The sequence below is a fragment of the Eutrigla gurnardus genome (assembly GCF_963514095.1).
Source record: "Eutrigla gurnardus genome assembly, chromosome: 2".
Taxonomy (NCBI): Eukaryota; Metazoa; Chordata; class Actinopteri; order Perciformes; family Triglidae; genus Eutrigla; species Eutrigla gurnardus.
Window position 1 is genome coordinate 2,121,689 of NC_139916.1, and position 13,042 is coordinate 2,134,730.

At 44.0% G+C, this 13,042-nt stretch overlaps 2 protein-coding genes across 2 annotated transcripts; one reads left to right on the forward strand and one right to left on the reverse strand.

Moving 5' to 3' along the window:
• Window positions 1–1,074: 1,074 nt before the first annotated feature.
• Window positions 1,075–3,459, reverse strand: LOC311022213 (adenosine receptor A1). The gene is made up of 3 exons (XM_084023314.1): window positions 3,181–3,459; window positions 2,764–3,095; window positions 1,075–1,737 (listed from the first exon to the last, which is right to left on the reverse strand). Exons 1-3 carry the CDS (start codon window positions 3,220–3,222, stop codon window positions 1,110–1,112), a joined length of 1,002 nt encoding a protein of 333 aa, XP_083879440.1. The 5' UTR covers window positions 3,223–3,459; the 3' UTR covers window positions 1,075–1,109.
• A 4,986-nt stretch (window positions 3,460–8,445) lies between these two features.
• Window positions 8,446–12,977, forward strand: LOC311028376 (adenosine receptor A1-like). The gene is made up of 2 exons (XM_084032896.1): window positions 8,446–8,996; window positions 10,287–12,977. The coding sequence occupies exons 1-2, from the start codon at window positions 8,668–8,670 to the stop codon at window positions 10,927–10,929; spliced, it is 972 nt and encodes a 323-aa protein (XP_083889022.1). The 5' UTR covers window positions 8,446–8,667; the 3' UTR covers window positions 10,930–12,977.
• The last annotated feature ends 65 nt before the right edge of the window (window positions 12,978–13,042 follow it).

Genomic DNA, 13,042 nt, shown 5'->3' on the forward strand with positions numbered 1-13,042 from the left:
CCTGCTGGTTGACAGGTCCATTTAGTGTCCAACAGACCAGAAAGCAGGGGATGCTTTAGGGGGCGGGGCTTACCTGCTGGTTGACAGGTCCATTTAGTGTCCAACAGACCAGAAAGCAGGGGATGCTTTAGGGGGCGGGGCTTACCTGCTGGTTGACAGGTCCATTTAGAGTCCAACATACCAGAAAGCAGGGGATGCTTTAGGGGGCGGGACTTACCTGCTGATTGACAGATTGCTACCATGGCGTTGCTCGCCAGGTTGCCGCTTGTGTAATACTTGCTTTGCCTCAGCACGTTAGCATTTAGCTCAAAGCACCGACGCCTTGTTGGGCTGCTGGTGGTCGCGGTTCAGATGTGTTGAAATTGTCGTAAACAAAACAATAGCGTATTAAATGGAGATGTTTATTCTGATGAATTTACCAAGAAGCTTATGGAAACATGAAGTGTTGCATCTCTCATTATGTTGACATGTATTTATAATTCAATATGAATCAAATAAGCAAGCCTAAATAGCAACAAGCCCTCCAACTCATACGACCAAATAGGTCGTGTGTCACGTCCTCAAATATACGACCTCTGGGAGCGTATTGCGGAGATTCTTCCGCAACGATAGTAGTGGTTAAGGTTAGGGTTAGGTCGACGTGTGGAGGCGGTCTCTGCCGATGATTGACGGGGGGCGATCGTCCGCGCACGCGCGGGGGGGGGGTAGGTTTAGGTCGACGTGTGGGGGGGGTCTCTGCCGATGATTGACGGGGGGCGATCGTCTGAGACACCGGAGTGTCGATATTTACTTGACCGCTAGAGGGCGCGCTATTTTGAAACGTAACATATGGTCGTAATTCGGTGCTTGACACACGACCTATGTGGTCGTTTTCTCGAGGAGGACAGTCTGCTAAATAGAAAACAAAATAATGCAAGTTTGCAGGCTAATTATCTTAAAATGAAGCGAGTCCATGGTGTGAGAAGGGGTCGGAGGTCATCTCGTCCCGGGTCTCAATGAAGTGCTTTGCTTTCGTGTTTGTTAATGGAATGATTTTCCAGATATGACATAATTCCACGAGTGTGATCTCGCTGTAAACCGGAGTCGGTCCTCGTTTACAGGTTCACATCCTACTTCCGCTCTAGGGCCGGCGTGCCGGCGGGAAACTGGGTCGGCTCCGGCGGTTTACACAACACGCAGCGGCGGGTGATCTGGATCAGCGTGACCCGGAACCGCTTTATCCTGAAGGCGTACACCATGGGGTTGAGCGCCGAGTTGATGTGGGACATGAAGATGCCCGTGTACATGGCGTACTTGGGCACGGAGCAGTCCGGGCAGAAGAAGTCGACGCAGTTCATGATGTGTATCGGCAGCCAGCACACGGCGAACAGGAACACCACCAGCGCCAGCGACTTGGCGAGCTTCAGCTCCTTCCGGTAGTACCTGTCGCCATCGCCGTCGCACGTGGCCTCGGCGCGGCGGTTCAGCTGCCGCCGGATCACCCTGAAGATCTCGCCGTACAGGACCATCATGGCGGAGAGCGGCACCACCACCCAGCCGAAGAAGTTGAAGTACACCATGTAGTCCATCCTCATGACGGTGGTGAACTCGCAGACGATGCCGCCGGAGCGGCTGAGGTTGGCCTGAGCGCCGCGGTTGTTCCATCCGATCATCGGAACCAATCCGGTGAGGAAGGAGAGGATCCAGCACAGGCAGACCGCCACGCACGCCCTCCTCTGGGTCACGATGGAACTGTACCTGAGCAGCAGAGTTACCGGAAAACTAACATTTAATCACTTAGATGCACACATGCTTTACCCTCCTTCTGGATGTTTTTTAACAAACGCTGACACCAAAAAAAATAGGATGGGGCGACTGCCAAAAATCGTTTAACAAACTGTGCCGATGTCAGTTATTAAGGCAGACGGGAACATTTTCATTTGCTTAAGAGCTTTCGATGTCCGGCCCATTGATTGACTTGAAACCAGATGATGAACTGCAGCATGTCAGACTTCAACCCGCATCTCCTCTTCGTCCACTCTCGGATGCTAACAGCTACGTTCAGGCCCTCTGATGCTAAAGGCAGTTTAAATAGAGGGACTGGTACTATAATTAAGTGATTTTGCTGTTGGAGGAAGGAATACGGTTCAGTGGCAGTCAATAACATGTTGGTTCTTAGAGAAAACCAAGACAATCTGGTATTATTTTAGGGTAATTTAAGTAAACTTCATTGGACTTATATGGGAAAGGACATGTGCCGTGCAAAGGAGCCTTGTGAATAAATAGCACTTATGTCAATAAGATAAAAGGTCAATTAATAGACTCTGATGTATCGTCTCGTATCTGAAAAATGCACTTTTTTAAGAAAACAAACTAGTTTTTTTCTTGCAGAATGCTACCTGATAACGATACCCAATACAGAATACACTGTTTTTGCACTGTAATACTATATTATGTGTTCACAATACCAATGAGGTATTAGTGACACGCAAAGTGCAGATAGGAGCTTTTGCACTTGGTGCAAGTTTGAAGAGGCTTGACAAAACGATGCTATGTAGCAATATAGCAGTAATATAGTGCAAAAACAGTTATATATTGGGTATCCCTTACCAAATACATCAGTCTATTACTTTTGAATCAAGAAAGCTGCAACGGACTGGAACATCCGGACTGACATTGATAGTGTAATTCGTTTCTGAAGTGCCATCACAGCCTTCGTCATCCAACACAACGTCTACCTTCAATCAATCCTGCTAATCCCTGAGAAAACCCCCTGTTCCTCACCTGATGGGGATCTTGACACGCAGGTACCGGTCGATGGCGATGGCCAGCAGGGAGAGGATGGAGCTCTGGGTGATGATGAGCAGCAGGCAGGACAGGAAGAGGCAGGTGTAGAACTGCGTGTTGAACCCCAGACTGATGACGATGGCCAGCGGGATGACCAGAACCCCCACGGCGATGTCGGCCACGGCCAGCGACACGATGAAGCAGAAGGTGGGGTCGCGGAGATCCCGGTTCACGCACACGGCCAGCACCACCAGCACGTTGCCCAGCACGGAGGCCAGCGCCACCGCCGTCTCGATGGAGATGTACACCATGTCCACATGTTCCCGACGCTGCACAGGAGGAGGTGACATTTATCAGACCACTCACACATCTGGCTTACCTTTCCTCAGACTGAAGGAATGAAACACTTCTTACCTCCACTCTGGGTTTTGCTTCAGCAAAAACATCTTCCATCATGTTTGTGCACTTTTTTGCTCTTTTCTCACGTTTCCAGCGTCTTCGTGGTCCTGAAGGGATGCCGGACGGTTAATCCTCAGCATGTTGTTCAAGCAGCGGTGCAGGAACGGACATCGGTGCATTGACACTCTTCTACATCCGACCTCACTCTGTCTCCCACTCACTCGCTCACTAGTCTGCAAAAAGCCCATAAAGTCGAGGGGAGGGACTCTGCTTTCTGCAGCACCCTGCTGCAATAATTCTGCTCTCATTAAGTGTGTGTGTGTGTGTGTGTGTGTGTGTGTGTGTGTGTGTGTGTGTGTGTGTGTGTGTGTGTGTGTGTGTGTGTGTGTTTGAGAGCAGCTGTGGTCTTCACATCATAGCTGGCAGGATGCATTTTGATAATGGTGTTAATATTGAAAAGCTCTCAACTGAAGAATGATGATGAAGATGATCTCATCTGGCAGCTTGTCCTCCTCACATGATAGTTAATAGTTATCATAAGTGAATAGCCGTGTCCATTAATCCTAAAACATCAGCATCGGTGGACGACCACAAGGCTCCAGGAAAGAGACGCCCCGCCTCGCCACAAAAAACACAAACCTGAGATTTAGAACTACGGAGTTTAAAAGGTGCTGCAGGCGAAGCTGCTGGTTTCAAACCCAACTCACTTCCCCCAAATAAACATCCAACCTCAATTATGTTTTGGCCAAAACATTTGACCCAGTTGCAAAACAAAGAACATCACAAAACCACCTCCTTAGGCAGCAATACGATTTATTAAAAACATCGTGGTTTGGCTTAAAGCAACGATGAAAATAAAAACTAAATATGCAACAAAAGAACTCGAGAACCAAAAAAAAGTTTCCTGGGTGAAACCCCAGACCTGGGACTGATGTGTGAAGTAATCCACGACCAAATTCAGTTTATATAGAATCCACAGTTTCTTTGCATGGTAACATTTCGGCACCGTCGTCTGATCGAATCACCGTTGGACGGCGAGACTTCCTTCCCGTCTGCAGCTCGTTGAGCAGCATCTGATTGTACCGATAATTATTTAATGGATGTTGAGTGCAGAATTAATCTTCTCATCCAAAAAAAAGAAATCTCAAACCGCAGTGAAGTCAGAATCAGCGTGTCATCACTTAAATGGAGGGCTTTCATGCAAACCAATTATAGGTGATAAATATTTTATTTGCTCTTTGTGCCAATTATTGTTATAATTCATCATCTTCAGTTTGACTGAAGCCTCGTCCATAACTGCACTCATATTCCACTGTAATCGCCAAATATCAATAAGAGAGAATATCAAAAGCAGAGAGAGACGCGGGGTTAAGTGGAGCAATTCCAGGGGTTGAGGTTCAATTCATCGTTTACTCCACCGACCGACATTTAATAAAGTCATATTTCACTGCAGCACCTTTTCACGATGGCGTATTAGGGCCATATAGGAAAAAAAAGAAACAGCCGGAGAGCAGTGCAATATTCCAAGAAAAGAGTTGGACATTTTTGAGAAATAAGTAGCAAATTTACCAGAAAAAATGTGGACTCTGCAGGGTAAACTATATTTAATGCAAATGTTCAATTACTTATAACAACTTTATCTAAGAGCTGACAGGGAATGAAGGGAGTTTGGCAGCGAGTGTCACTGAGCAAGCAATCAGCGAGATGGTCTCCAGCTGCTTAACGAAGCAAATTCAACGTCCGCCTGTAAGTATATTCAGTCTTCACTTCTTCCAAAGAAAGCCATGACTCAGGATGTTGTTTTTAGGACTTTGCCTACATGATCTCCAGCTCTGAGCATCAGTGTTCATGAGCTGACACTGAATCAGTTTTATGAGGCCTCTGTCATCCCACATTCATCAGCTCAAAACGCATTATCACTTCTAATCGGAGATGCAATAAATATATATTTAAAGGTCCCATATTATGAAAATCATTCTCTGGTCTCTACACCTAGAAACTGGTCCTCCCTAAGCCTGTCAACTCCCAGAATGAGGAGAACAAGCGACTCCTGCATGGTCTCTGCAGCGCCCCCACTGGTACAACGGTGCTCCTACAGGCTGTTCAGATTCCCGTCGTTACGTAACGAAGGGAGCCTCGACACTGACTTTCGTAAAAGGATCTGTCCCAACCATACGGGACCAGCAACTTCACCTGAGACACATAGGCGAGCCGTAGCGATGCATCCACTGTAAACATTGGCGCATGCTACCGCTAGCGTAAGCGGCATCATCTCCGTCTCTCTGCGAGTAGGCGATGACAGACGGAGCTCATTAGCATTTAAAGGTACAGACACAGAAACAGCCTGTTCTCAGCAGAGCTCATTTGAGCAACTTTTAGACAGCTGAAATTCAGGACCACGGATGGGTTTGGAGCAATGCATATCGAATACAGTGCTGTTGGACCTCTGACAGCTGCGTGGAATGGATGAAAATCAGTGTAATATGGGATCTTTAAAATAAATACTGCAGCAGGTATCAAACGATTGTTGCACTTTCATCACTCGTTTCATTGTTGCTGTTTGTTTCTTCCCTTCTTGAATTGTTCCAGTGTTTTTATGAATGTCTGTAAATGTTTTTAACATCATTTTATTCTCCCATAATTGATTGATACCCTATGACATTGCTATAGATTAATACACATGACTCGTACTATCTATGGTTTCAGGGTTAAGGGTTCTCTGTGAAAATAAAAGAGACACATGCAGTCATTGAATATCATAAACACTGATTTCTTCCACTGATATTCCTCGACAGGAGACTCTGTTCATTATCAATAAACAGAAGTAATGAATTTGATTATGGCTTTGCAGGGATCCGCTGGCTCATGTGCCACAGGGATTATTAACATGATGATGAAGCTTCTGTTACCGGTTCCAATTAACAAAACTCACAACTTGCTCACAGACTTCCCGGCTTCATGCAGAATTCATTAGCTGCTGCGTCGCTTTGTGTCGACAGTAATCGCTCAACGCCGGCGGGTTTTCCAAAAGGATGTGTGACTGAGCGTTCAAATTAATAAGCCGAATGTAAAAAACAAATCAGGCTTTGATTATTAAACGTGCAGACGACCGCCTCGCTCCAGCGAACGACTAATGAGATGTTCGGCGTTTGGCTTCCTTTTTAATGAGCTTCAACTCCTGTAGCTCAGACGTAGAGCGAGTTGTCCTTTAATCAGAACTATCAGTGGTTAGAATCCCGGCTCCTCCTTGTCCACATGCCGAAGTGTCCACGGGCAAGATACTTTACCCCCAAATGGCAGTGTGTGAACGAGTGTGAACAGCTACATATAGACTGAATGTAGTGGAAAAGCATATAAATAGGTCCATTTAATTCATATTTTATTTACATTTATTTACAGGAAGACTCCTGAATTATTTGATCCCAAACTTTTTTTCTTCCAAAAATATAATTAAGTCGAAAAGGTGAAAAATACACTTTAACATGAAAACAACCTATATTAAAAAAATATGAATCTGTCAACAATGATTCTACTATTTATTTATTGATACTGTTTTACAGGCGAGGCGTGTTATGATTCAGAAGGGAAGAGCATATTTTATATATTTAGCATATTTAGCATTTTCTTGTATTCCTGTCAATAGTTAGTGCCAATAGTGAAGTATTTATTATGTCTTATTAATCAATTATTGTTATTATTATTATTTTATTATCATATACTGCACATGTTGTCATACACTTGTTAAGTAAGTACACAGTGTTAATTTAACATTAAGCTTAGAAAAAGTATGGCCCCTCCTCCTCTCTGCCAACACGTGCACGGCTGTGACGTCATGTCTGCGGCTCACCTGTTTGAGGATGCTAATTGCTAAAGGAAAGCAAACTAGCCGTGGTCTCGAGTTTTGTCGGAGGTTCGAGTTCATCCTCTCGGCTTCTACAAACGGGTGAGTCCACTTTTCCGTCTTCACGTGTAAATGTGCTCGGAAGGTTCCGGAAGGTTCAGATTCCACCGAGTCCGTCTGCTTTGTGGACTTTGTGGGTCCGTTTGTGTTTGTGTTTGTGGAGCTGAACACGTCATGTCCTGCAGTAGTCACGTCACTAGCAGGCTCACGCTGTTATTTATATCAGATACATTTTTATTACATGTGTTTTGGTAATAATGTCCCCCAGGATTCTCTACCTCCAATTATCGTCGTCAGTATTTGTGACGTCAAGGTTAAACAATCCCCTCGTTGAAGCGTAATGGCATTAAAGCAGTCATTTCATTTTAGTGTGACTCAACATGATGGTTTTGGAGTAATGTGATTAAATAAAATGGTAAACACGTTTTTATTATTTTTTCTAAATTTGTATTTGTAATATAGGGGAAATGATCTTTTTCCAGGGTTCCCACGGGTCAGGGGACTTCTGGAATATCAGTTTTAAAAAGTCTTTTCCCAGCAGGGAGGAGATTTTATATATATATACAGTATGTATTTGGGCCAAGTCATGGAATATCAGGGAATTTTGTTTGTTTAAATTTTAGTTGCCATTCATCAAAGTTTCCCCCTATTTTGTAGAATAACACAATAAATGTGCACAAGTCAAGCATTGAAACCTTGTTTTTTACTCAAGTTCATTGGTTTAAAATGTGGTTGTTTTTTTGTGTGTCTCTCGAGCTGTTTTTACTGGGTTTTTTTTAATGGAAATTAATCTTTTTCGTCTGTGGAAAAAGTCAGAATATTTGACATTTGACTCGGAGAGGGAACTCTCTCTTTGGAACATAATTTCTTCTCCATCACATCCGCTCAGTAAAACATTTATGCTGAAAAAGGAAATGAGTCTCGTAAACGGTGGTGAGCAGCTTGTTGTCATCAGTGGATCTCTAGTTCCTTCAGGCGGAGTTAAGAGTGAGCTGGTCCAGAGAACCAACATGTCTATTAACCCCCCCAACCAAGCCCTGCATGAGGATCTGTTCAGGAGTCGCCCACTGGATTTGATTATTTTTAAAGTGAAGTAACAGAAACGTAATTTAGGCTCCTGAATAAAACAACACGTGTGTCAAAGCCCTTCTGTATTAAAGTACAGATACTTGTGTTAAAAAATACTCCGGTAGAAGTAGAAGTACTGATTCAACTCTGCAGGCTCTGAAATGTGCTCAAAGTATAAAATCGTATCCTGCTAAGGAACATTTCTACTGTGTTTTTGTAAAAGTAAAATGTGTGTACTCACATCCATTCCTACTTTTGAATTCAATACATTTATTTGTCAGACGTGGTGCAGCATTAGATGTTAGATGTGACCCTACGATGGCAAATTAGTAAGTAAATCCTGATGCGTCGTATCTGGGAGTCTCTTGACAGAAGAGAGAAAAAACTTGAGAGAAGAAAAAAAGAGAAAAAAAATGCCCAGTGGCAAAGGACTTCCTCAAAAGCGTTTCACAACAGCGAGATGAGCGATAGCGCACGTTCGGCTCAGAACTGCACCGTTCAGTCTCACGGCATCAGCCAGACGAGTCGGCGCGATGGAAGCGGGGGTCGTGGTCTACACGCTGCTGGAGGTGCTCATCGCCGTGGGCTGCTGCCTCGGCAACGCCCTGGTGGTTCTGGCCCTGTGGAGCAGCAGGATCATCCAGAAGCCCACCTTCTGCCTCATCGTGTGCCTGGCCGTGGCCGACTTCTTGGTGGGCTGCGTGGCCATCCCGCTGGCCGTGCTGGTGGACACGCGGGTGGAGACCTCCTACCACGGCTGCGCTTTCCTCTGCTGCCTGGTCCTCCTGCTGACCCTGGTCTCGGTTCTGTCCCTGGCGGCCATCGCCGTGGACCGCTTCCTGCGGGTCTACATGCCTCTCAGGTGAGACTCCTGTTTATCACTGCAATGGTTGTATATCATTGAACATTTCCTTCTTGGTAGATCTGTGTAGATCGAATTATTACACTGTTATAGTTGTTATTATTAGTATGACTTCTTCCCCTTCCACACAGACTGTTAATGATTTTAAAGCCTTAAAACCAGAGGTCTTCAACGTTTTCAGGCCCCAAGGTCTATAGACCAGGTGGAGGGACCCCTAAGGTCTATAGAGACCAGGTGGAGGGACCCCTAAGGTCCATAGAGACCAGGTGGAGGGACCCCTAAGGTCTATAGAGACCAGGTGGAGGGACCCCCAAGGTCCATAGAGACCAGGTGGAGGGACCCCCAAGGCCTATAGAGACCTGGTGGAGGGACCCCTAAGGTCCATAGAGACCAGGTGGAGGGACCCCTAAGGTCCATAGAGACCAGGTGGAGGGACCCCCAAGGCCTATAGAGACCTGGTGGAGGGACCCCCTATTACATATCATATAATGCTCCTTATTAAACAGTAATAATGTGTCATGCAGCCTATAGTTTTGTAATGATGGATGGATACGATGCTAAGACATTAAAATAATAATTGTTGACAGATTCATATTTTAATTTTGGAATTTCTACATCATAATTACTCAACATAATAATAAACAAACAGGCAGATTTATATTTCCTTAATATAGGTTGTATTCATGTTAAGGTGTATTTTTGCACATGCATTTTTTTGGAAGAAAAAAAGTTTTCCGGGACCCTCTAGGGGTCCCGGACCCCCTGTTGAAGACCTCTGATTTAAGCCTAAGGTTTTACAACCATATACAGTCAATAGTACTTTAACATAATCCCCCATAAGTACTTTTAGTATTAATGAAATGTTTTGAATCATCACTTTATAAACTTGCAAAAGCCGATATAAACAAGTGTCTTGGTTCCACCAACACCGGACGTTTGCCGTTGCTATGACAACAAGTGAAAGCTACCGCTAGCATGTTAGCCCAACCACCCGATCAATAAACACCCATAAGATAATAAGAATAAAAGCAACAATAAGCATCAACATCATCACCCTAAGGACCTTAACGAGGTGATGTCACACGTTGGGATGATTCATTACAAACATAAATGTACATTCATGGGACGTTAGCTAGCATATATGCTAGTTGTTAGCATTGGAATAAACTCACAAATTTACCACTACGTTTTCCTACGATGGCCCAAATATGCCGTCGTATTTCCACATATTTGTGCATTGAGATGCTATCGTCATTGATTATATCGGTAACTTTGTGTTTTTCCTTCCAGGTACAAGACGGCCGTCACGCGACGACATTCCTGGCTCGCGGCGGCGGCATGTTGGCTCGTTGCCGTCCCGCTGAGTTTTGCTCCCATGCTCGGTTGGCCCAACCCCAATAGCCAGTCCAGGTCGGTCAACTCCACTTTAGTGTGCCGGTTCATCGACGTGATCCCCATGTCGTACCTGGTCTACTTCAACTTCTTCCTCTGCACCCTGATGCCACTGCTGGTGATGACCGTGCTCTACGGCTTCATCTTCTACACCATCCGAGGAAGCCTCCGGGAGAAACCGGGCAACGGGGCCCAGAACCGGTCCCAGAACTACCTGAAGAAGGAGCAGCGGCTGGCCGGGTCCCTGACTCTGGTATTGGCCCTGTTCGTCCTGTCCTGGCTGCCCCTGCACATTATGAACTGCATCGCTTACTTCGGCGGGATGGACCTGGTGCCGGTACCCGCCTTCCACCTCGGCATCCTGCTCTCTCACGCCAACTCGGCCGTGAACCCGGTCTTGTACGCGTTCAAAATACAGAAGATCAGGACGGCGTACCTGAAGCTCTGGAATCAGTTTATTGGATGTCGAGGCGAAAGTCCAGAATTTCAGATTAGTCAGTCATCAGACAACAATCTCAGCATTAACAGTGTGGCCGAGTGAAGGAACACTTCCTTGTTTTTCTGTTTCGGCTTCTTCGCTCCTAAGTAAACAGCTTTGATGGACTTAAACTAATAACATCATGTTAACCAGGCAGCTACACACACACACACACACACACACACACACACACACACACACACACACATGCACACTCGTGTACATACATATACATAGTTTCTGTATTGACTCATTTGGCTCATCTTCAGCCATTAACGCTGACAGATCTCTTATCTTTATGTTGAGACACGTTTGTGTTAAAAAAACTGTCCTGTGGATCCAAAAGAACGACTTCCACTTGTCTTGAACTTTACTTTAGTTTCATATCACTGTTGGTTGTTTCTGTTTCTATTCGAGTTCCTTGTTTAACAGAATTCTGTGTTGAAAACCACCGTCGCTATAGACAGTATATATATATATATATATATATATATATATATATATATATATATATATATATACATACATACATGTGTGTATATGTATATACTTGTGAAAAAGCATAAGATCTGAAACATTTAAGTGTGACAAAGAAATCAGGAAGGGGGCAAATACTTTTTCACACCACTGTGTATAATATATAATAAATATAAGAATATAGATTTTACACTTGAGGTTTGTCTTTGTGTGTACAATGTTATATAGTCCAGCCCTGCAGCATGTTCTTTGTTAATTTTATTTTAAAGATGTTGCAGTTTTTTTATTTCAGATAGCTGTGAGCTTTTGCATTGGTAACACCACAAAAAAATTTCTAGAGAAATTCATACACGTCTATATCGAAGAAAACATCTAAACTAAAACCTGTTTGTTGTTTTCGTTGACACCAGTTTGCAACGTGCATTGGATTTCAGGATTGTTTTGAGGTTTTGAATTCCTAAAAGAACAAATTGCACTACTTCAACAAGATGCGGTGCGGTGCACGCCGAAGGAGAATAGTGTGAGAACGACTTCTCAGAATGAACCTCATCTTCATTAGACTATTTACGGATGCTTGCAGGTTTCAGTTAGTTGTGTCATTTCCTCACATTAAGTACGGGATGTCGCAGAAAATATTCACAGATGAATATCACTTATTGCAAACGTGATTGCAATCGCATTCCAGGGTTGCACTAGTTTACACAACAAGCCTGTGAACGCAGCCTGATGACCTTTTATGGTCTCATTTAAGAAAGGCCTTTTTACTGATGCATTTTGTATTGAATAATAAAATATATACATCTCTGAAGCTTTTAGCTGGAGACCTTATTTCAGTTGGCTTTGAGGAAAGGGACTCGTGAGTGCACCTCACTGCATGGGCTTGACGTTTTACTAGAGTAGGTACATGCAACTGCCTGTATTCTCATGCATTTTAACATGCTTTGGTACTTTTATCTGGCTGTAGCATGAGAGAGAATTATTGGTGCATGTTTATTTATTTCACAATATATGCTGAAAAGAGAACAAAAACACCCCAAAAGTTCTTCTTATCTTTATTTCAAAATCCTCTTTTTCTTCCTGGAAACCAAAACGAGACGCACGCTGACGTCAGCTAGTCATCAGGTCCAGCCGCGACGTCTACCTATCAATCATGAGCTAATCTTTCTCGAAGATCGAAACCAACTTCCTCCGCCACGCTGCGTCCCACCTGCCGGTCCTGTTTCACCGTATACGGGAGCTCGATACTCGCCGTTTCAACAATCTGCTGGGAATACAACTGAAACTTGAGTTTTAATATTAGTAAATAGTCTTTTAACGAGCGTTTTCTTGCCTGCAGATAAATGTGATGTAACAGCGTTTTACTTGGGAAACGCTTAAAATCACATGTCTCGTTTCTTACGTCTACTTGTGTGAGACTGATCTCATCAAGTCCACCTTGAAGTTTATAAGTTGATGACTTTTTTTAGTCACACTTTTTTTTACTAGGATATTTCTCTGTGATTTTGTTTGATCTATAATCAGACTCCGTTGTCCTCCTCTCTATATTGGTCAAATATTGTTTTCTTGTACAGCTTAATAACTAACTTAATATCTAACTTTTTAGCACACTGGCTTTGTGGAGCGATTTCTTTTTGTAACCTTTCCCCAGTGGATGTTGAGTGCTTGGACTTGTGGTGATTAATTAAGATGCATTAATCAC

Coding starts and splice junctions, on each gene's coding strand:
- LOC311022213 (XM_084023314.1), bottom strand. CDS start 3,222: ATGATGGAAGATGTTTTTGCTGAAGCAAAACCCAGAGTGGAG. Junction 3,096..3,180: donor AAGCAAAACCCAGAGTGGAG/GTAAGAAGTGTT, acceptor CCTCCTGTGCAG/CGTCGGGAACATGTGGACAT. Junction 1,738..2,763: donor CGTGTCAAGATCCCCATCAG/GTGAGGAACAGG, acceptor TCTGCTGCTCAG/GTACAGTTCCATCGTGACCC.
- LOC311028376 (XM_084032896.1), top strand. CDS start 8,668: ATGGAAGCGGGGGTCGTGGTCTACACGCTGCTGGAGGTGCTCATCGCC. Junction 8,997..10,286: donor CGGGTCTACATGCCTCTCAG/GTGAGACTCCTG, acceptor TTTTCCTTCCAG/GTACAAGACGGCCGTCACGC.